General features: G+C 32.8%; 5 protein-coding genes and 1 pseudogene across 5 annotated transcripts; all 6 read left to right on the top strand.

Annotated features, from left to right (window-relative positions):
- The first annotated feature begins 4,943 nt into the window (after positions 1-4,943).
- On the top strand, positions 4,944-7,304 carry LOC131654957 (uncharacterized). Its single transcript, XM_058924879.1, has 2 exons — positions 4,944-5,078; positions 5,646-7,304. Exons 1-2 carry the CDS (start codon positions 5,025-5,027, stop codon positions 7,185-7,187), a joined length of 1,596 nt encoding a protein of 531 aa, XP_058780862.1. The 5' UTR covers positions 4,944-5,024; the 3' UTR covers positions 7,188-7,304.
- A 352-nt stretch (positions 7,305-7,656) lies between these two features.
- On the top strand, positions 7,657-9,457 carry LOC131657595 (uncharacterized). The gene is made up of 7 exons (XM_058926977.1): positions 7,657-7,792; positions 7,876-8,313; positions 8,391-8,518; positions 8,606-8,696; positions 8,773-8,929; positions 9,020-9,177; positions 9,277-9,457. Exons 2-7 carry the CDS (start codon positions 8,234-8,236, stop codon positions 9,455-9,457), a joined length of 795 nt encoding a protein of 264 aa, XP_058782960.1. The 5' UTR covers positions 7,657-7,792; positions 7,876-8,233.
- Positions 9,458-9,495: 38 nt separating this feature from the next.
- On the top strand, positions 9,496-10,218 carry LOC131654956 (uncharacterized). Its single transcript, XM_058924878.1, has 4 exons — positions 9,496-9,649; positions 9,746-9,787; positions 9,870-9,929; positions 10,045-10,218. The coding sequence occupies exons 1-4, from the start codon at positions 9,539-9,541 to the stop codon at positions 10,189-10,191; spliced, it is 360 nt and encodes a 119-aa protein (XP_058780861.1). The 5' UTR covers positions 9,496-9,538; the 3' UTR covers positions 10,192-10,218.
- Positions 10,219-12,581: 2,363 nt separating this feature from the next.
- On the top strand, positions 12,582-15,604 carry LOC131657594 (uncharacterized). Its single transcript, XM_058926976.1, has 4 exons — positions 12,582-13,080; positions 13,167-13,608; positions 13,694-14,610; positions 14,700-15,604. The coding sequence occupies exons 1-4, from the start codon at positions 12,582-12,584 to the stop codon at positions 15,602-15,604; spliced, it is 2,763 nt and encodes a 920-aa protein (XP_058782959.1).
- Positions 15,604-16,421, top strand: LOC131657593 (uncharacterized). Its single transcript, XM_058926975.1, has 2 exons — positions 15,604-15,901; positions 16,004-16,421. The coding sequence occupies exons 1-2, from the start codon at positions 15,604-15,606 to the stop codon at positions 16,240-16,242; spliced, it is 537 nt and encodes a 178-aa protein (XP_058782958.1). The 3' UTR covers positions 16,243-16,421.
- Positions 16,348-17,840, top strand: LOC131657592 (uncharacterized; annotated as a pseudogene).
- The last annotated feature ends 4,282 nt before the right edge of the window (positions 17,841-22,122 follow it).

Here is a 22,122-nt window from a genome sequence, read left to right as displayed (position 1 = left end):
TGTTTTTTTAGAGTGTTTTTTAATTTTGTTTTTAGCAAAGCCTATACCAGCGCTTTTTCCCTAAAAGCACTTTCGTAGGGGTGCTGCTAAAAGACAAATTTGGTATAGTGTGAGACATGTGCATGTTTATTTTATTTGGAGTTAACTTTTTGTGTGAATCTCAGTTATTCGTAGTACTATGAATATAAAGTTTGTTAGTCACATGTTTCATCTATGTGCAGGTTTGGTTTGGTTTTGGAATGTTCAAAAGCAATTTTAGAAGTTTAAAATTTATTTTTTTATGATTTTAAGATGTTTGGTTAAATAAAAATAAAATTGATTATATTTTTAAAATTGATTCTATTTAAAGCTAGAGTTTGTAACTTCTGCCTCCAAAAATTTTTATATTGTAATTTATTGTTCAACTCACTTTTACATAAATGTATCCAAACATAAATCAATTATGCTTAACTCAATTCTGATAAAATCAATTTTATCAAATTCAATTATGCTAAAATCAATTATGTCCACCCAGGGGCCGGTCCCGAGTTTTTAGAGGCTCAGTGCAAACAATTATGGACCCTTGATAAAAAATTGATTTTTTACTCGCCTTCAAAATGAAAAAGAATCTCGAAGACAAAATCAAAAATATAAAAAAGAAATTCAATACGGACAAGAAGATCATCTGCAAATCGTTAAAGAATTCAAAATCGCAATATGATTAAGTGAATTAAAAATAAAAATCTTTTAAGGACCTTAATTGCTCTAATTTCTAGGCAACAAACATCGTCTCAAAGGAATGAAAGTAGTGTTTTCTCTTACTTCAGTTGCGAAAAACCGTCATATGACTAAGAAATATAGGAGTAAGTCTAAACAACATCTTGATCATAATACGTAGGTTTATCTGACTAGTAAAAAATTTATTTTTATGGTCATAAAAATAATAAATCAAAGCATAAATAAATAATAGAGAATTTGATTTCATCATAAAAAATAAAAGTTAATTATATTATAAACTTTTAAATATTTAATTATAACATATAAATAAATTTATACTAAAATAAATTAAAATAAAATTATATGGTTTATAATAAATATTTGAAAATAAAATTTGATTAAAATATCAGTTTTAATTTTTTTTTTTGATAAGCAACAATATATTCAAATGCGAGTACTAGGGGTACTCAAACCCGAATACAAGAAACACCAACAATTCAACTATGCGTAGTTGTGACAGAGAGCATTCAATACAAATGAATAACCGTTGGGATTCAAAAGAACAACCGCTGTACCACAATTCCTGATTTGTTTGTTAATTTCGGTAATAAATATATTAATTTTTACTTCAATATTATAGTTTTTTATATACACCTCCCAAATTGAGACCCTCATTTTCTTGAGGCCCTGGGCTGTGGGCCTGCTTGCCCTGGCCCAGAGCCGGCCCTGTGTCCACCGCCAATCCAAACACACCCTATGTCTTTTTTTTAATGTCTTTTATTAGTACTACTTTAAACATTTGATAAGAAAATAGACAAAAATATATTAGAGGTTTTTAAAGTTATTTTAATGTAATAATATAATTCTTTAAGTTTTTTATTTTACAAGTCTTTTAATTTAACTAATATGTTCACTATTGATTTTTTTTTTTTTAATTTTAGATTAATCCAATCATTCAAAATACATAAAGTTACAAAAAAATATATATACATACTAGCATCCTAAATATATAATGTAATATCTAAAAAATATAAAATTAAATTTTAATTCAACCAAAAAAATTAAAAATCAAATTGTTATATAACAAAAACTTAAAAAATTAATATATTATAATAAAATAATAATTAAAAGACTTCTCGAATAATTGTGAAAAAAAAGTACAACTTCAAATCTTTCAAGCTTTTTGCTTATAAAAGAACTTTTGTTTCATAGATAACTACAAGTATTTAATTTATTATGTCAGCTTACTTAAGAACATGCAAACCCCTGCATGTGATTGTGTCAGCTTGACTTGTCACATTAACTACTTAAACATGCAAATTTAAAAGCTGAAGTCATTTATGTTGTAAAATCCTAGAACGAACTAGGTAACAGAAGAGTTTGCAGAAGATTGATACAACTCATCACAATAACCAACAAATGAACAATTTCCGTTACACGTGAAACTGTCAAATGATGTAAAAGTTTGGGAAGGTTGAAAATGATGTAAAAAAAGATTTATTAATAGGAGTAATATATTGTAATTGATTCAATGGTTAAAAAATATATGGTGATCTGTTTCCTCTTTAAACTTTCCCTCTTTCCTTTTTTTTTTTTTTTTAAGTTTACAAATTTTTAATTTTATAATTTAAATTAACTTTGAATTTTATAACTCAGAATATACAAAAAAAACTTATTATTATAATTATTATTATTATTATTATTATTATTATTATTATTATTATTATTATTTTCAAAAACTAATTGAAGAGAATAATTCAGTATATATTTCTTCAATTAATGATTATATTTTAAGCTTTATTATAAAAATAATAATGATTTTTTTTTAAATTATAGAATTCAAATTTAATTCAGATTGTAGAGTCCAAAAATTACCAACTTAAAATAATAAAAAAGAAAAAGGTTTTGTTGTTAGAGCAAAACGTTCTTAAATATTTTAATTCTAAATTTTACATATTGAATTCTAAAATTTAGATAGTATTTCTGTTAATTATGAAAATTAAAATAAATTAAAATAAAAGGATCAGAAATGAAAATCACAAAATATATTAGTCTAGAACGCCTTTGGCTAATATGCATAAGGATTTCCTTATGCACCATGCATAAGCCTACATAAGTCATTGGAAATCCAGTATTGAGTATTGAGTATTGAGTATTGAGTGGTGAGTATTAAGTATTGAGTAATAACAATTGATGTCTAGAATTTGATCCAAGGATCCATAATAATCTATGCATGGTGCATAGATTTTTATCTATGCACGGTAACTGCACCCGTCTAGAACCAACCACTTTAAAATGTTGCTTATATTTTGGTGTTTTTTTAAATTTATTACCACGTTTTAAAAAAACCAATTTATTCATATTTTTTTATTTTGAAATAGTTGTTCTCTTTATATTATAAATATACTATTCATTATTTTTCTTATTATTAAATTTATTCAAGTACGTACATTTTAATATATGATTCTCTCTTTGCTAAAAATATTATTATTAATATTAATTAAAATTAATAAAAATAAGCAAGCCGTGATTGTGTCAGCTTTATTTATCACATTAGTATTTCATAGGTCCTAAATTCCTAAACTTTGGTATCGTAAGATTTGGCAGAAGATTGATAGTACTCTCTCCGTCTCATAAGGATTTAAAAAAAATGATTAGATGAATGTTTTTAATAATAAAATTAATATTATTTTTTAAAGTATTCTTATTTATTATAGGTAGTGGAGAAGTTGATAAACGTGAAAGTTAATATATAGGGATATAGTAATGGAAAGAAATAATAATTACATCATTATTCTAAAGCTGCAATTGAGACACTTATGAGACAAAAAAATTACTAACCAAAGCATGATTACAAAAAGACACTTAGTATTCATGATGTATACTAGTCATCAAACATAGAAACATAGGTTAGGTTTTTCCCTACTACTGAGCACCTATAAATATAGCACAGGTGAATTTAACAAAAAAGAAATGCTAATCAGTGCCCTCAGAACAATGATTAAAATTTTAAAATAGTAATTTTATCTCAATAATCTGTGTATTTAATACCTTGGAAATCAAAATATTAAATACCTGAGGGCACTGGTTAGCAAAACGCTTAACAAAATTAAACTATTTTTTGTGATTTTATGTAATTTTATTACAATTTTAATGGTATATTCAAATACAGATAGACAAAGAAGGAAAATACAATGCTTAAGACATATCATTGGAATTCGAACCTAAAATTTCATCGGAGTATGTTTTTATATCTACAAAATATTGACAGTACTATGGATTTATTTGGTGAAGTATATCTTAGGTAGGTTTGATTTTAAATAATTAGATAGGTGTGATTTTAATGATAAAAATAATATCGTTTATTAAATTATCTCAATTAATTATAGTTAATAAAATAGTTAAATACTACCTCCGTTCCTTTTTATAAGAGACAAGTCATTTTTTATGTTCATTGAATAACTAATGTATTTGGTCTCTTTATAGACTAGATACATTGATTATTCAATGAATCTAAAAAGTGAATTTTCTCTTATAAAAAGGAACGGAGATAGTATAATTCAAGTTAATAAATAGGTGGACAATAATGAAAAATAACAATAAATGCCTCATTTGTATTTTAAAAGGACTAATATTATTTTAAAACAGAAAAAATATAAATAAGACATTTTTTATGAAATGGAAGAATAATATTAAAAAAGATAGACAATTAGTTAACAGATTGACTTTAGTAAAATTAAGGTTGGACTAAAAGTAAAATAATATTAAAAAAGATATATGTTTAATAATGTATTTTTTTATTAATATAATAGAGGCATAGTTAAGAAATAAAACAAGAAATTATATACACAATATCACAAAAACAACTCTGCTTTTCATACTGTTTATGTCCGCACAAAATTTGTTAAGTTACGCTCTTTTTATTAAAAAATATATAATTAATAGTCAATAAATTATTTATTGCATATGACAATTTAAATTTATAAAATTAAGTTTAAAAATATGAAATGAGATAAAAAAAAATATTTTTAATGATTTCTTTTATATTTTAATTAAAATTAGAATGACAGAATTGAAAGAAAAGAAATAAGATAAATTGTAACCTACTAGAAATAACTTATCAAAATAAACTATAAATTTGACAAAAATAAACTATAAGCATATATCAAACAGATTCTTACATAAGAACATATAAATTATAAGAAATAAATTATAAAACTTATTTATAGTTTTTCTGCCTACTCACTTATAAATAGCTCAGCTCACTTCCTCTTCAATGCACATTTCATAGCAAAACAGTTTTCTCACAGTAACAATCACATAAAGCAATGGCATACAGAGTAGTTTTGTCTCTACTCCCTTTTCTCATGCTCTCTTTGATTGTGAGTTACTAACTTTACATGCATATCTCTATCTTTTAAATTTATATTTTTCATCAACTATTTTTCATAATAATATATCATTTTCATCTTTATTTGCAATTGTGCATGCATGTTAACTTAAATAAAATTCAACATATTCATAATCTATCATTATCATCTTTCTTTTTTTCAATTGTGCATGCATGTTAAATTAAATAAAATTCAACATGTTCAAAATCTATTATTTTCATCTTTATTCACAATTGTACAAGTATGTAGAACTTAATGCATGCTTCTAAGATCATTCTCCTTTGTTTTACAAGCATTAACACATTCAGAATTAAGTTGTTCTATACGATTTAACAAAGTTATGTTGTTTATTGCTTTAATGGAATTAAAAATATTATAATTCCTATTCTTATGTTTCAAATTATGTATCTATCTGCTATATATACATAATGAGTTTTTTCTCATTGTACAACATAATGTGTCCCATCGCGCTTGTGTTTTCTTAATCATATATATACCATCTAAAACAAGTAGTTAATTTGTCACTCATTTATATCACTTTATTTAATCATATTGTAGAATGACCATGGAAGCTTTGCAAGACACTTGAACCAAGTTGATCAGCCTTACCTTGATGGCTGGCTCAAAAACCCTGAACTAAGGAACCAACAACCCTCTCCTGACTCCAACCAAGTTTACCTTGATGGATGGTTGAAAGATACTAGAGTCGAGAAAGCAAAATCCAACCCTAACTCCAACCAAGTTTACCTTGATGGATGGTTAAAAGATACCCGGGCTGAGAAAGCAAAAGTCAACCTTGACTCCAACCAAGTTTACCTTGATGGATGGTTGAAAGACACCCGAGCTGAGAAAGCAAAAATCAACCTTGACTCCACCCAAGTTTACCTTGATGGATGGTTGAAAGATTCCCGAGCTGAGAAATCAAAAGTCATCCCTGACTCCAAACAAGTTTACATTGATGGATGGTTGAAAGATACCCGAGCTGAGAAAGAAATCGCCAACCCTAACTCCAACCAAGTTTATCTCGATGGATGGTTGAAAGATACCCGAGCTGAGAAAGTAAATGCCAACCCTAAATCCAACCAAGTTTACCTCGATGGATGGTTGAAAGATACCAGAGCCAACCCAGACTCCAAACAGGTTTACCTCGATGGATGGTTGAAAGATACTCGAGATGAAAAAGCAAAATCTAACTCTGACTCCAACCAAGTTTACCTTGATGGATGGTTGAAAGACACCCAAACTGAGAAAGAAAAATCTAACTCTGACTCCAACATAGTTTACCTTGATGGATGGTTGAAAGATACCAGAGGCGAGAAAGCAAAAACCAACCCTGACTCTACCCAAGTTTACCTTGATGGATGGTTGAAAGATACCCGATCTGACCAAGTAAAAGTCAACCCTAACTCCAACCAAGTTTACCTCGATGGATGGTTGAAAGATTCTAGAGCCAAGAAAGCCAACCCAGACACCAAACAGGGTTACCTTGATGGATGGTTGAAAGATACTCGAGCCAAGAAAGAAAATTCCATCCCTGACTCTAACCAAGTTTATCTAGATGGATGGTTGAAAGATACTCGAGCTGAGAAAGCAAAATCTAACTCTGACTCCAACCAAGTTTACCTTGATGGATGGTTGAAAGATACCCGAGATGAAAAAGTGAAATCCACCCATGAATCCAACCAAGTTTACCTTGATGGATGGTTGAAAGATATCCTATCTGAGAAAGAAAAATCCACCCCTGACTCCAACCAAGTTTACCTTGATGGATGGTTAAAAGATACCAGAGTCGAGAAAGCCAAAGCCAACTCAGAGTCCAACCAAGTTTACCTTGATGGATGGTTGAAAGATACCCGAGCTAAGAAAGTAGAATCCAACTTTGACTCCAACCAGGTTTACCTTGATGGATGGTTGAAAGATATGCGAGCTGAGAAAGCAAAAGTCAACCCTAACTCCAACCAAGTTTACCTTGATGGATGGTTGAAAGATACCCGAGATTTGAAAGAAAAATCGACCCTTGACTCCAAACAAGTTTACCTTGATAGATGGTTGAAAGATACACTAGCTGTGAAAGAAAATTCCTCCCCTAACTCCAATTAAGTCTACCTTGATAGCTGGTTGAAAAATAATTAATTAATATATGTTAGCCTGTGTACTGTAATATTTTATTTCCGTGTACTAAGAAAGGGTTTATTTGTGTACTAATTAGGTTCCAAATCTATCATATAAGAAAAGTCTACCATTTGAGACTTTCTTAGGCTATCCACATCAGCAACTCTTCTCTCAATGATCCACATAAGCTTTGGTGGTTACTACAGAATTTTTGATCCTTCAACTGCATGGTGGGCTGCGGCAGTTATGACTGTGGAAGTTTCACCCTCACAGCTTCTCATGTTGCTGCAGTTATGTAAGGACCATTACTCTGTGCCTCTCCACGTTCCAAACTGCACAATTGCAGTAATTATGTGTTTAAATGGCTTGCCTATTTATCAGTGATTTCATTCTTCTCTTTCCATGCTTGCTAACTTCTGCGGTAATCATTCAGTGCAGTGTGAATTTGCATTATCATGTCAAGGCCTGTTGAGAGAATAGCAGAGATCAATGATGGAAAAGAGCTTTGGAAGATTGTTGTTAGGATTCACCACCGATGGAAAGTTGTCTCCAACAGCAAGGAACATTTTGAAATGATCTTTGTTGACAAATTGGTGATTACCCTGTTTATGTTTCAGTATGTTTATCATTTACCTATGTTTGTATAGTTTGAATCATTTGTTGGTTTCTGCTGCAGGGAGATGATATTCATGCTGTTGTTCCAGCACCGCATGTGTCGGTTTTCACCGAAAAATGCTTATTAGGCCATACTTATACTGTATCTAATTTTAAGGTGGTGCCTTATGTTCTGGCCTTCAGGGCATCGGGACACAGATATATGATAAAGTTTACTGCTGGAACGTCTGTTCTTGATGAAGACAAACATGAGATACCCCCGAAATCGATTTTATTTACAAGTTTTTCAGACATCATAACAGGGAGGTTTGACAAACATGTTCTGATTCGTGAGTATGGTTTTTGGTTTTTTTATTGTCTCATGTTTTGGTGCATTATAGCCGTGTGAAATTAATAAATTTATTTCAGATGTCGTTGGAATGGTGGATAGTATTGGTTATGCGCAGACTGAGTCAGGTGCAAAGAAGCAGCAAATTAGCATGATGTTGCGTGATCACAGGTTTGTTTTTTTATACATTAAACTGCCTCATATATGAATCATGTTATATATCTTAATGTGTTGTGATCATGGTTTAGCAACAACATGTTGAACTGTACTCTGTGGGAATCATACGCGGATCAGTTCATCAAGTTTAACAAAGTTAGGGTTGCTGCATCACTACCTACAGTTGTGTTGCTTCAGTATGCCAAAGTGAAGGAAGAAGGTTATTCCATGACTTATTTTATAAATTAATACTAAATAAAAAAAATCTGTGATAAATATATTGACAAGGTGTAATTTGAATTTGCAGGAAAGTATCCTCTGTCTGTGACAAACACCTACAATGTGACCCTTTTATGTGTTGATGCTGATTTTCCGATCATGAAAGACTTTATTGATAGGTATGTTGATAGTGTCATCCATTTTATGCAATTATTTTTTTCATGTATGAATTTGATAATGATCCATGCTCTGCAGAATGCCTGAGGAGAGCAAGGTAACCCTGTCTGACCAACTTGGAGGGAATTCCCAATATTCCTCCCAAAGTTCTGAAAATCAACAGCTCACTCCTGTGCAAAAATTGTTCTCAAAGGCTGTTGTTTTGCCTATTGCTGAGATTATTCAACTTACGGATGTATGTCTTTCTATTTTCCTATATTATCGTAATTATAACCTCATTGTTTAGTGTGTCACATGTTTCTGATTTTGGCGGCTATTTGTCCAGGTTACATTTTGCGCTACTGTCGCTACAACAAAATTATTAGTAGCATCTCCGTTTGGATGGTTCTATCGTGCCTGCCATATGTGTCAATCTATAGCGCGCGGGGACAGCCCCCCCTTTGAGTGTGAAGCTGGTCATGAAACCATGGTTGAAGTCCTTAGGTTTTAGTTGTTCTCACCTAATAGATGTTGTTTCTGTCATGTTTTTGATGTTTCTATGTTGTCGGCTTTTTTAACGGAACGACTTCTTATGATGTTCAGGTATAAGATTGAAATTGAGGTTACTCACGGGGGCCAAAGCTGCAATTTTGTCTTCTGGAACAGAGAATGTGAAATGCTGTTGGGTTTATCTGCATCGCAACTTCGTAACACTATGATTCAGGTTATATTTATATTGTGCAGACGAATTAGAATGTACTTTTCAATACTCTGTGTACACTAATATGGCCAGTTGTTTAAATAGGCTGGAATTAATGATCCATTGGACTTTCCGTTAGCACTTGATCAGTTGTTGAAGTTGGAAATGGCTATGAAGGTTAAGTGGCATCCACGCTGGAAGAACTGTTCCGTCGTTATGATTATAAAAAATGATCCTATTATCCAGCAACTTAAGGAAAAATGGGGAACAGATGAGGTCAGCTCTAATAAACTGACATTTGTTTTATAAAAGAGGACTTCATATTATAACAATTTTTGGCCTGATTTTGTTTTTCTTTGGTAAATTCTCAAGGAACCTATTCCAATCCAAACTGTCGTACCTGATACTCTGGAGGTAGAAATTTTAAACTGTGTATGCATTTTTTTGCTTTTCCTGTGATTATGTTATATTGAAAATTGTGTTTAACAATATATAGATTAAAGAGAGTGTTGATGAAGCTAAAACAGATGCCAATGAAGACTGTGAATTGGTTACAGTAAGTCTCACTGCAACACACTTACCTACTTACATTTAGATCAATATTACTAACACTTACCGACTTACATTTATATCAATATTCCTAACTAATAGTCTTCATCGTGGCATTGCAGGACCTGGAAATTACATCTGAACACAAGCCGAATGCTGTCACACCTGGTGGTAAGAGACATCTTCCTGCTGCATCAAGTGAATCTATTGATGGGGAACTGTCATCAAACAAGCTGAAGAAGATAATTAAAATGGAGAAGATTGATTAGGAATATTTTTATTTTGTGTGTGTTTTGCTTAGGTGTTTGTTATAAAAACTGAATAATAGTTTCCTTTGCTTTTAATCATGTGTGTGATTTCATTTTCTGTAATAATTAGTGCATGAATACTGGCTATGTGCTTCTGTTATGTTCAATTTGATTTAAGAATTATCAATGGTTTCTTTGGCTTATTATATTCAAATGATTCAAATTGAACTACATATTATATATACTATTATTAATTATTTTGATTCTTTTTGATCATATATCAAACATTCCATTTTAACTATACCTCTTATAACGGGGTGCTCCTTTTTTATTATTTTTAATGTTAGTTACAATAATGATGTTGCAAAGAACGATTTGTTTGGATTAGCAGAATTTAAGTTTTCTGTCATTACATTATAAACTAAAACATGGATTGTGTCTCACAAACAAACACCAGGACTTTTAACATTTGACTATGTTAACTATCAATAAATAATTTTATGTCTGATCTTACTATAATGTTGATACAATATTATGGGACAGATTTCATTTTAACTAACAGCATATCAGAGCGGATTAATAGAATATAATAGGAGAACTTAAAAAATTTGTCCCGAAAACGATTATAGATTAGATCTTCCAGTGGTCACAATATTACTGTGTTCACATTTTGGATAAAGTGCTTACAAAATAACATGTAGCAGAATATATATAACACAATGTACCAAAATAACATTCCCAACATATAATGTAACCATTAAAATTTGGGTATAGTACACGGTTTGCAAATAGCAGCAGTTTCTTCATTGTCTTTCAACCTTCACATAGATATACGGAGAGAATCGCAACATACTCCACGCTATTGTATCCCCATTACGCAGGTTAAGAGATTTGGTGAATTCGTACCATCCCAGGGCCATGTACTTTTCATATGGCTGGGGTATTCCTTTTCTGTTAGCTTTGTGAACCTGACAGGTAACAATGTTCTTCGTCCTCACATCCAGCAGGTTGATTTCATCTTGAAAGCGACGGAGGCATCTTTTGGCGATTTCCTTAGGGAAATGCTGCATACAAGAAATAAGGTAACTATTAACGATATATACTATTTACATTTTCAATAACATGCTGCAAATATTCAAATATCTCCTTACCATTACATTCTGCTGTGTAGATTTAGCATTTGTAACATGGGTGTTCCAGAAAAAATTTTGAGCCCCTGTCGAACTGTCTACAGTAATGTCTGTACCGACCTTTGCTTTTTTCACCACTTTACCCTTTTGTTTCTTACCCTCTTTTGATCCACTTGGTTCACCAACTTCAGAAACTTTGATTTCATTTGTGTCAATGTCTGTTGATTCCTCTTTTATCTTTACAGGTCCTGCATTGGGATTGCTTTTAACCATTGCGCTATTTTGTGCGACAACATCAACATTCGTCACAACACGATCAGCAGTGACATTGCGCTGTTTATTCCTGCGTTTTCTTTCCACCTTAGGATCGTACCCTGTTTCCTTTACCAAATCTTCTATGATTTCCATTGCCTGATCATCGCTGTTCCAACATCAAATATGGATTAAAAACAAACCGCATATGAAGCATTCTTTACTAAGCAATAGTCATATGCCGAGCAACGACGGGATATGAAATCCAACAATAAAAACCAACAATAGTCATTCAGTCACATTTGATTTCTTGACAAATACCACACATAATACAACATTGCGCTATATTGATACTACACCCATCACTAAATGTTGTTAAGTGTTATTACCACACTACCATATTTTGTATACCGGTATACCCTATTTTCTACCGCAAAGCAATTGTGAAATAAAATTATCTACTCATACCTGAAATCATTTTCATCATCAGAGGGAATACGCACAGAAGGACCACCGTGTGAAGATGCCATTGTCGGAACCCTAACCGCAGGCAGTTGCAATGCTAAACTTCTATTCAGTGCAATAGGAAACAAGTACTTGGTACATGCAGAAAGTGGGTTAACTGTTCAGTTTCTATTTACTTATAATATTAGTTTTGACTTAAAGTCTTTTTAAAAGAGTAACACATCCATCAAATAAAATATTATAAATAATCTGTATAGATTAAATTAAATACATTTAACACACACAACAGTTATAAGGGAGGGATAAGTAGTAATTTAAATCTATAACCATCATTCTATTCATATTCAGTTCCAATTTCATATATATTCAAGTATGAAAGAAAAATTAAAATCAATACTGCATTCATGACATTTGAACCCACCAATTCCCCTTCAATTAGAAACTGTAAACTTTTAGTATTCAAAATCATGAAGTAGCATGCTATACATCTCATATTGTGTGCATAAATCTATACAAATCAATCTTATTTGTAGTATTATTATTCATCCTACTTTTGTGTTTGTGATGGAAACAGATGTTGTTAAAAACACTGCTCCTCAAACATCCATTGCAAGAAAGAGGAGAAAGCTTATTCTTAAAGCAAAGAGGGATTATCGAAACCGTGTCAGATCAAGCAACCTCACTTCCCATTTAAATCATAATTTTACATCTTCTGTAACATATGAAACCACTATTGAAACGGCTATGGCTAGAAAGAGAAGGAAAATAATCTTGGATAACAGAAAAAGATTGAGAAATTTGTTCAATACTGAAGTTAGTAGGGTTCAAAATACGAACAACATTGTTAGTCAAAGTCAGAACATGGATCATGCATCTACTTCAAATTATAATATGTCAAGTCAGTCCATGGATCATCCATCTACCTCAAATCATAATGTGTCTGTTGAATCTCATTATGAAGACAATGATGACTCCAACTCTGACAATAATTTAAATTCTTCTAATAGTTCCGGCTCTGACGAAGATTCAGACCCGGCACAATTACAGGAGGCCCATCTTCAAGGTATTTCCATATCATACACTGATAACCAAATGATGTACACTTCTTCTGTTAATAGACATATTTAGTATTGTGGTTTCTTCTTTCAGAATATTACGATATTGGCGACCAAAGTTATGAATGCGCACACTGCCAAGCATGTATGTGGTACCAAGAAAAAGTGAATAGACACAAAATTACAGCAACTCCTCGCTTTTATCGTTGTTGCCGTGGAGGAAAAATTGTTCTTCCGTTCCTTGAGCAACCTCCACAGGTGTTGCAAGATCTTCTATTTAATAACACATATTCAGATAGTAAAAACTACCAGGCTAACATACGAACATACAACGCAATGTTCTCATTCACTTCCCCTGGAATGAAGTTCGACACAACATATTCTAAAAGAGGTGGACCCCCTACTTTGAGACTGCAGGGTCAGACCTGTCATCGAATTGGTACACTGCTGCCAGAAACAGGACAACCTCCGCAATATGCTCAATTATACATCTATGACACGGACAATGAAGTTGAACACAGAATAAAATGTTTCAAGTAAGCATGCTCAGACATAATTACACAATTGTTTTATAAAAATATTATGTTAAACTATTTATTCATGGCTGCGAAAAATAAACAGGGACAACAAAGGCATCGAGCGACCGGTTGTCAAAAAGCTCAAGATGATGTTAGATCAGCACAATGTTCATGCCAAAGCTTTTAGAATGGCAAGGGATGTTTTAAGGAAAAATTCTTTCACAGATTTAAAACTCAGGCTTATTTCTGATAGATCCGAAGATGGCCGTGTTTACAACAAACCTACTGTCTCAGAAGTGGCTGCACTCATTGTGGGAGACATTGATTCTGCTGATAAAAGGGACATCTTAATTCAGCGCCGCAATGGTGGTTTGCAACGAATAGATGAGTTTCACCCAGCATATTTGGCTTATCAGTATCCTCTTATATTTCCTTATGGGGAAGATGGTTACAGGAAAAATATAATGCACAAATATCGCCATGAAACTGAGGTCACTAAGAGAAACCGTCAAAGCATTAAGGATTGGTTTTCTTACCGGTTACAACAACGTCGCAAAGAGGCAAAAACACTACTTTACTCAAGACGCCTATTTCAACAATTCTTAGTCGACGGCTATGCTATGATGGAATCCGAACGACTGAATTGGTTGAGAGATAATCAGTCGAAATTAAGAGTGGGCAAATATAATAATTTGGCCGCTCAAACTGATTGCGATACAAGAAATGAACACCAAAAGCGAGGAAAACGAGTTGTTCTGCCATCAACATTTGTTGGTAGCAAGAGATATATGGATCAACTATATTTTGACGGTATGGCCATTTCAAGTCAATTGGGATTCCCTGATTTATTTGTTACTTTTACCTGCAACCCAAATTGGCCTGAAATTAAAAGAGCATTGTCAGGCACAGGTCTACAACCCCATGATAGGCCAGATATCATTTCAAAAGTTTTCAAAATAAAGTTTGATACCCTCATGGATGATATTACAAAACACCATGTCGTGGGAAAAGTGATTGCATGTAAGTTGTTTCATTTAATTATACTACTTTTCAATCATGTGTCTGTGTAGTACCAAAATATTACATCGAACTAACTTTCAATTTAATAGATATGTACACCATCGAATTCCAAAAGCGCGGATTGCCACATGCTCACATCTTGATATTCCTACACCCTAAGAGCAAATACCCAACACCATCTGACATAGACAAGATCATTTCTGCTGAAATTCCCGACCCGACTGTTCATCCCAATTTATACAAATTGGTTAGGGCACATATGATGCATGTACCCTGTGGGCTTGCTCGCGTGACCTCACAATGTATGAAGAATGGACGATGTTCTAAATACTACCCCAAAAAGTTTATTGAAGACACTATTGTTGATGCAGAGGGATATCCGCTGTATAGGAGAAGATCAAAAACCTTCACTATTGAAAAAAATGGTATCACCTTGGACAACAGACATGTGGTTTCATATAATACCAGATTTCTTATGAAATACCAGGCACATATAAACATGGAATGGTGTAATCAGAGTACTTCCATAAAATATCTTTTCAAATATATCAATAAAGGCTATGACAGAATAACAGCAGCAGTTTCAACAAATAGCAATCAACCTGTTGATGAGATCCAACAATATCTCGACTGCAGGTATGTCTCACCCAGTGAAGCATGCTGGCGCATTTACTCTTACAATATTCATGGCAGAAAACCAGCTGTGGAACGTATGTTCTATCATTTGGTTGGGGAGAAACCTATATACTATACAGATTATGCACGCATGGAAAATGTGCTGGAAACTGCAAGTGTGACTGAATCAATGTTTACTGCATGGCTGGTAGCAAATGCTAAATATGAAGAGGCACAAACATTAACTTATGGTCAGTTTGTCTCAAAGTTTGTTTACCACAAAAAAAGAGAGAATGGAAACCGCGGAAAAAAGGCTTCACCATTGGACGTCTCATATGGGTTCCGCCAACAACTGGTGAACTGTTTTACCTGCGCATGATGTTGACGGTGGCAAAAGGACCAACAACATATGAGGAAATCAGGACCGTGGATAACATTCAGTATGATACATTCAGAGATGCATGCTTTGCAATGGGATTTCTTGAAGACGACAAAGAATACATAGCTGCTATAAAGGAGGCAAGTCATTGGGGGACTGGTCATTTTCTTCGAAAACTGTTTGTTATCATGCTTTTGTCTGGTGCTGTTAATCGCCCTGCACATGTTTGGAAACAAACTTGGCTCCTATTATCTGATGGTGTCTTACATACACAAAGAGCATTGGCTGCTAATCCAGGTTTGTTAGACATAATAAAATAGCAAACAAAACAATTTGTTAATAACAACCTACAGATGACTTACCAACAGTATTATAACTCAATTTCTCATATCAATGCAGAATTGGACCTCACACAAGAAGAGTTACAAAATTTGACTTTAATAGAAATTGAGAAACTGCTTCAGGCAAATAGAAGGACACTAAAGGATTTTAGTCCTATTCCATATCCGGATGCTTATGTTCTTGAACAGTTGGGAAACAGGCTCATATATGATGAGCGTAATTATGATACAGCATCAATGAACTCAGAATTTGAAAATCTGTTTGCTGCTCTTACAGGTAACTATTGCGTCAATTAAATTCATTTTATTTTACGCTTTGAAATTCTATGAATCAATTATTCTAACACCGTTCTACAATCAATATTATGTTCCTAAGATGAGCAAAGAAGTATTTATGAAAAAATCATCCACGCTGTGGAGTCTCAAAAACCTGCGGTTTTCTTCCTTCATGGTTATGGTGGTACCGGAAAAACATATATGTGGAGAACACTCGCAGGTGCATTAAGATCAAAACACGATATATGTTTAACTGTTGCAACTAGCGGTATAGCATCATTGTTACTTCCAGGAGGTAGAACTGCACATTCAAAGTTCAGGATACCGGTACCAACTATGGACAATTCTACTTGCAAGGTTGAATTCAACGATGATGTCGCAGACATGTTACGACAGACAAAGCTTATAATATGGGATGAGGCACCAATGGCGCATAAGTATGCAATAGAATCGCTTGACAGAACTTTGAAAGATGTTATGAGTGCAGACAAAAATTCAACTGATGTATTCGGTGGAAAGGTTGTTGTTTTCGGGGGCGATTTCAGACAGATTTTACCTGTCGTCCCCAGAGGCAGTCGTTCCGATATTGTACACTGTGCCATAAATGCATCTTACATATGGCATTCAGTTGAGGTATTAACATTGACAAGAAACATGCGGCTACGAACAGGATCAACACAGACTGACAAAAATGAGATAGCACAGTTTTCAGATTGGCTTTTAAGAATAGGAGAGGGCCGAATATCTGAGCCTAATGACGGCACCGCCGAAATCAACATACCACCTGATATTCTGATAACATAATTTGATGATCCAATCGTGGCCATTGTCAATAGCACATACCCTGATTTCATAAATAATTTCCAATGTGTTGATTACCTTAAAAGTCGAGCGATACTTGCCTCTACACTGCAGATTGTTGATCAGATCAATGACCATATACTTAGCTTGATGCCAGGTTAAGCAACAAAAATATGTAATTTAATGGATTATATTAATCTAATTTTTGCTTTTACTAATTCTGTTTGGTCAACAATGTAGGAGAGATTCGTGACTACTACAACGCAAATTCAGTTGACAAGTCTGAGATTCATGACCCAGCAGTAGTTGATATCCTCACACCAGAATTTCTAAGTTCCCTCCGAACATCAGGATTGCCAAACCATCACTTAAAACTAAAGGTTGGGACACCTATAATGCTCATGAGAAATATAGATCAGGCTGAAGGTTTATGTAACGGCACAAGGCTGTGTATAACAAAGATGGCAGCCCATGTACTGGAGGCTTCAATAATGGGTGGTAAAGGTTTGGGAAATTTGGTTTACATACCTCGAATGGACATGTCACCATCCCAATCACCATGGCCATTCAAACTGAATAGGAGACAGTTCCCTATTATAGTTTCCTATTCTATGACAATTAACAAATCACAGGGACAGTCATTGGATAATGTTGGTTTGTACTTACCGAAAGATGTATTCACACATGGCCAGATTTATGTCGCATTGTCAAGAGTAACAACAAAAAAGGGAATCAAAATACTGATACATGATGAAGAAAAGAAATTCAGGGAGAAAACTACAAATGTTGTGTATAAAGAAGTTTTTAACAATGTCTAAGTTTTTAGAATTGATCAGAGTAAATCTGTAACAGCGGTAATCTATATTAATAACAGCATATTAGTATTGCAAGTAACTGCTGTAATATATATTACTAACAGCATATTAGCAATGTAAGTAACAGAAATAATATATATATATATAGCATAACATCTAAATACCAAAATCTTATATATTAATATAAAGGTGGACCTAAGTCCACCAGAAAATTACAAAAAGTTAAACACTTAGATACTTATAACAAACTTTGACATCATTGTTAATATTTCAACATTGTTACAAGTATCTCCTTGCTGATGGGATCCTTAACGCTGAAGCCCATAGAGTCTCCATCAAGCAGGCACCTTTCCTTGGCAAATTTGTACCAACCACGCCCTAAGAACATCTGACCCTTTTCGGTATGATGAACTTCACATTCATACCTGACTTCCCTTTCCCAGTCAACCAAATCTACAAACCTTGCTCCATGGAGCCAGCGACTTGCCACAACATGCTCAGGAATTTCCTGCAATATTGATATAAAACAACATTAGATAATCCCATTAACTGTTAGGGAAAGACAATAAGCTTAAAACGAATAATAACTTACAAGAAGACATGACTGAGCCATCTTCCCGTTGGACACATCTTGCTTCCAGATACAATATTGTAACTTAGCAGGCTGTTCTACATGGCAACTAAAATCATCAACAACAGGTTCATGGCATCTGGAACATTATACAAACAGACAACATGGTCAATAAATAAATGTGTTATCAAACATTCTAAATTAAAACATAAAACGTATACTCAACATAAGCTAATTCAAACATACACAGAGTTATCAGAGGTGACAGCTTTCCCCACAGCCATTTGGTTGACCGAGTTTTCTTCACCTGCATGCAACCATATATAACTTTTAAATACAATATGTAACAGAGCAAACTTTCAAATGATGTGTTTACCTTTACCTCTCACTGCTTGATCAACTCTTCCTTCCATCTTTTCAGAAATTCGCAGCTTACACTGTTGATTGCAGAGTAATGATGAATGCTTCAGTGTTTAGTGCTATCAAACTATCTGCACATTACTTATATAACACTCTAAATGGACTCTTCACATACCTGTTACTTTTCCACCGTCCAATAGAAATCAATGCAATTGTTCAATTAGTCTTCTTTGCATTTACATCACTTCAAAACAGTTTTCGTTTTATTTATATGCCTCACGAAAAACAATAACTGCCCATAACCCATTTGATCTTTCACATCCCAATATAATATAACACATTACAACTATTTTATAACCATTTAATATTATCATACTACTCTTTAACATATACTATTAAATTGAATTTTCAATTATTCATATGTCCATTGTTGTGTGTTTACCTATTAGATTTAATAGCCTACCATTTACAGGAGCCATACCCCAACTTATACCAACAATAATGAAATTAGGTTCCCTATTCTGATCAAGTTTGATAGATATCCTGTTCAATACTTATAATAAACAATACTTAATTTTAAAACAGAATGGTAATCAATTTTGCATAAAAACATGGCAGATTTGGCTCATTCCATGAAACTTACAACCAAAATTGATAATATTTAATTTAAAACCATACATAGTGCCATAATTGTTAATCTTGGTTCACATCCACCATTACAAAAAAAAAACAAAACCATAAATCCCATACAAACCAAACTGCTAAAAAACGGCCCTATACATCCACCACAAACATTGCCTAACCAACAGCTCTATCAACGATCACCACTGCGCTCCACTGTTACCATAATATCTAACACCGGCGGGTAATAAATCACAAAGTGCACTTTATCACCTACTTTCAGTTCCGCTGCCCTTACATAGTCAAACCATTCTCCATACAAATATGTTTCATTTTTTTTTTTGGCCTCTTCTTCACATTGCACTCATATGGGTACCCGTTGTCCACATCATTGAGGGTAATCTCTGACATTCCAGCAAGCCCACATTTCTCTACTATTTCTGCAGGGAATATACTGCACTCATTGACATACAATATCAGTTACATTACATCTCTGTATAACACCAGTCGTGCCAACAACTATAGACTTTGAACACTGCTTACCATAACATTTGAGCAAAACTTCTTTACATCATGAACTTCACGAGTCCAGTACGCTTCTTCGAACTCTTCCTGTATAGGACTCATTTCCCTGAAATTAAGACCATATTTACAGCACAATGCAAACACAACAGCATCAATATACGTATAACGATAATATATTCCCTATCACTTATAAATAAACTTTACCTCTCACTATCAGAAGATATCATTATGTATTCAATTCCATCTCCATCATCCCTTCAACATAATAACATACAAACTATTTATTAAACTAAGTTGTAACTCATTATTCCGGAAACACATTCAATTTTGTAGAGGTTAAAATGGAATTCAATACAAAAAACAAAATTAAACTATAAGATTACCCTTTATTTTCAACAATCCTGGCAGCCTCTACAGAAACTTTACCGGCATCGTCGACACGATTCAATCTTTCATGTTGTTTCTTCCATTCCTCCATAACATCATCATTCTCCTGTGACCCACTCAGTATCCTCTCAACTGTGAGCCGCTTCCATGGAGTTTGCAACTCCAACCTATCGGGTGAACTGAAATCAAAAACAACATTGCGACCTCTAAATGGATGAATATCTTATGATAAACTCTGCAAACAACATAAACAGTAACACATGCACATACCTTCTTGGCTGCGACATTTTGTTCTTCACACTTATCACCCAACCCCTGCGTTTCTTACACCAACAATGCCAAAGACAGACTCTTTGATTGCTTATGAATCCAACGTTACTTTCATTTTAAATTCCAGCGTTATGTAACAATACCAATAATAGGATTCTTTTTTGGGCCTATTAACAAATTAGGTCTAACAATAAAAATAGGTTTTCTGCACCAAGGCTAGAATTCTAAGGCCCAATAAACTTTATTGTCCTATTAACTTAGATAAATTAAACCAACTATAAGGTCCAACAGGTATTTTTAACCTATTTTAAAATATTTTACCTTATAATATGAACTTACATGTATATATATATATATATATATATATATATATATATATATATATATATATATATATATATATATATATATATATATTATATATATATAATATATATATATTTTCCCTATTTTATTAAAGTGCCCTAAAACCCAATGCGCGAGACAGACGGGTAACCCGTGCGAACGCACGGGTAAGACACTAGTTAATATCTAAAAACTACTACCAATAACCAAATTTTTTCCAAACCCCACGTATCATCCTCTCTATTTTTTTCTTTAATTAATTCATTTCTTTTATCTTTTTCTTTCAAAACTCCACCTCACCACTCTTATTAATATTTAAAATATTATTTATTTAAAATGTTCACATTAAAATTCTTCAATTATGAAAATAATAGAATAATAAATATAACAATATTAATTATTAAATATAATCAATATGTTTATAAAAATAACAAAATAAAGAAGATATAAAAAAATAATAACTTTTATATTACCAAGTTATCAAAATAACTATATTAGAAGGATTGAAACAAATAACTAAATAGATTGATAATAATTAATTAAAATAAAACTATACCCATAAAATAAATTATTCACTGAAAAATAAAATTTAATAAATTGGTAGATGTATCGCGTATAAAAATATCGGGATGTTACACATTCTCTCTTCTTCCCCGGCAAACATGGCGAAGTGGATGGATACGTGTTTTCCTTATGGTCATCACCGTCGTGGTGGTAATCATGTCCTTTTTCTGTCTGCATAGTCCTTGAAAAATGCGGACCTGGGTTGTTTACACTCCCAATCATCTATATGTTATTATTTATAGCATGGGTTATTAATCGTCATTCTTAAAGTTTGTCGTATCTTTTGTTTTCAAATAACGTACCGCTTATTTGTCGTATTGTTCATTATATTATGTAATATTTGTACTGTCGGTATTAAATGTCGTACTATCTGTCGTACTGTTGTTTAATTATTAAGATAATATTTTGTGTGTTTTCTGCCAGTTAAATATTTATTTCACTGTGCATTAAATATTTTTCAAGGTTATTATCGGTAATTTCGTTCGCGTACAATATATTTATTATGTCTGTGTTTTTTTAACCACTCATGTAAATAAATTTTCACCATTAAACACAACAAAAAAAAAGAAAAAATTAACTTTAACTGTTGAATTTTCACTTTAACTGTTACGTTAATGCCTGAACAGTCAGTTGACAGTCAAA

Source organism: Vicia villosa, linkage group LG3 (assembly GCF_029867415.1).
Source record: "Vicia villosa cultivar HV-30 ecotype Madison, WI linkage group LG3, Vvil1.0, whole genome shotgun sequence".
NCBI lineage: Eukaryota > Viridiplantae > Streptophyta > Magnoliopsida > Fabales > Fabaceae > Vicia > Vicia villosa.
This window is presented reverse-complemented; position numbering and strand designations above follow the sequence as displayed.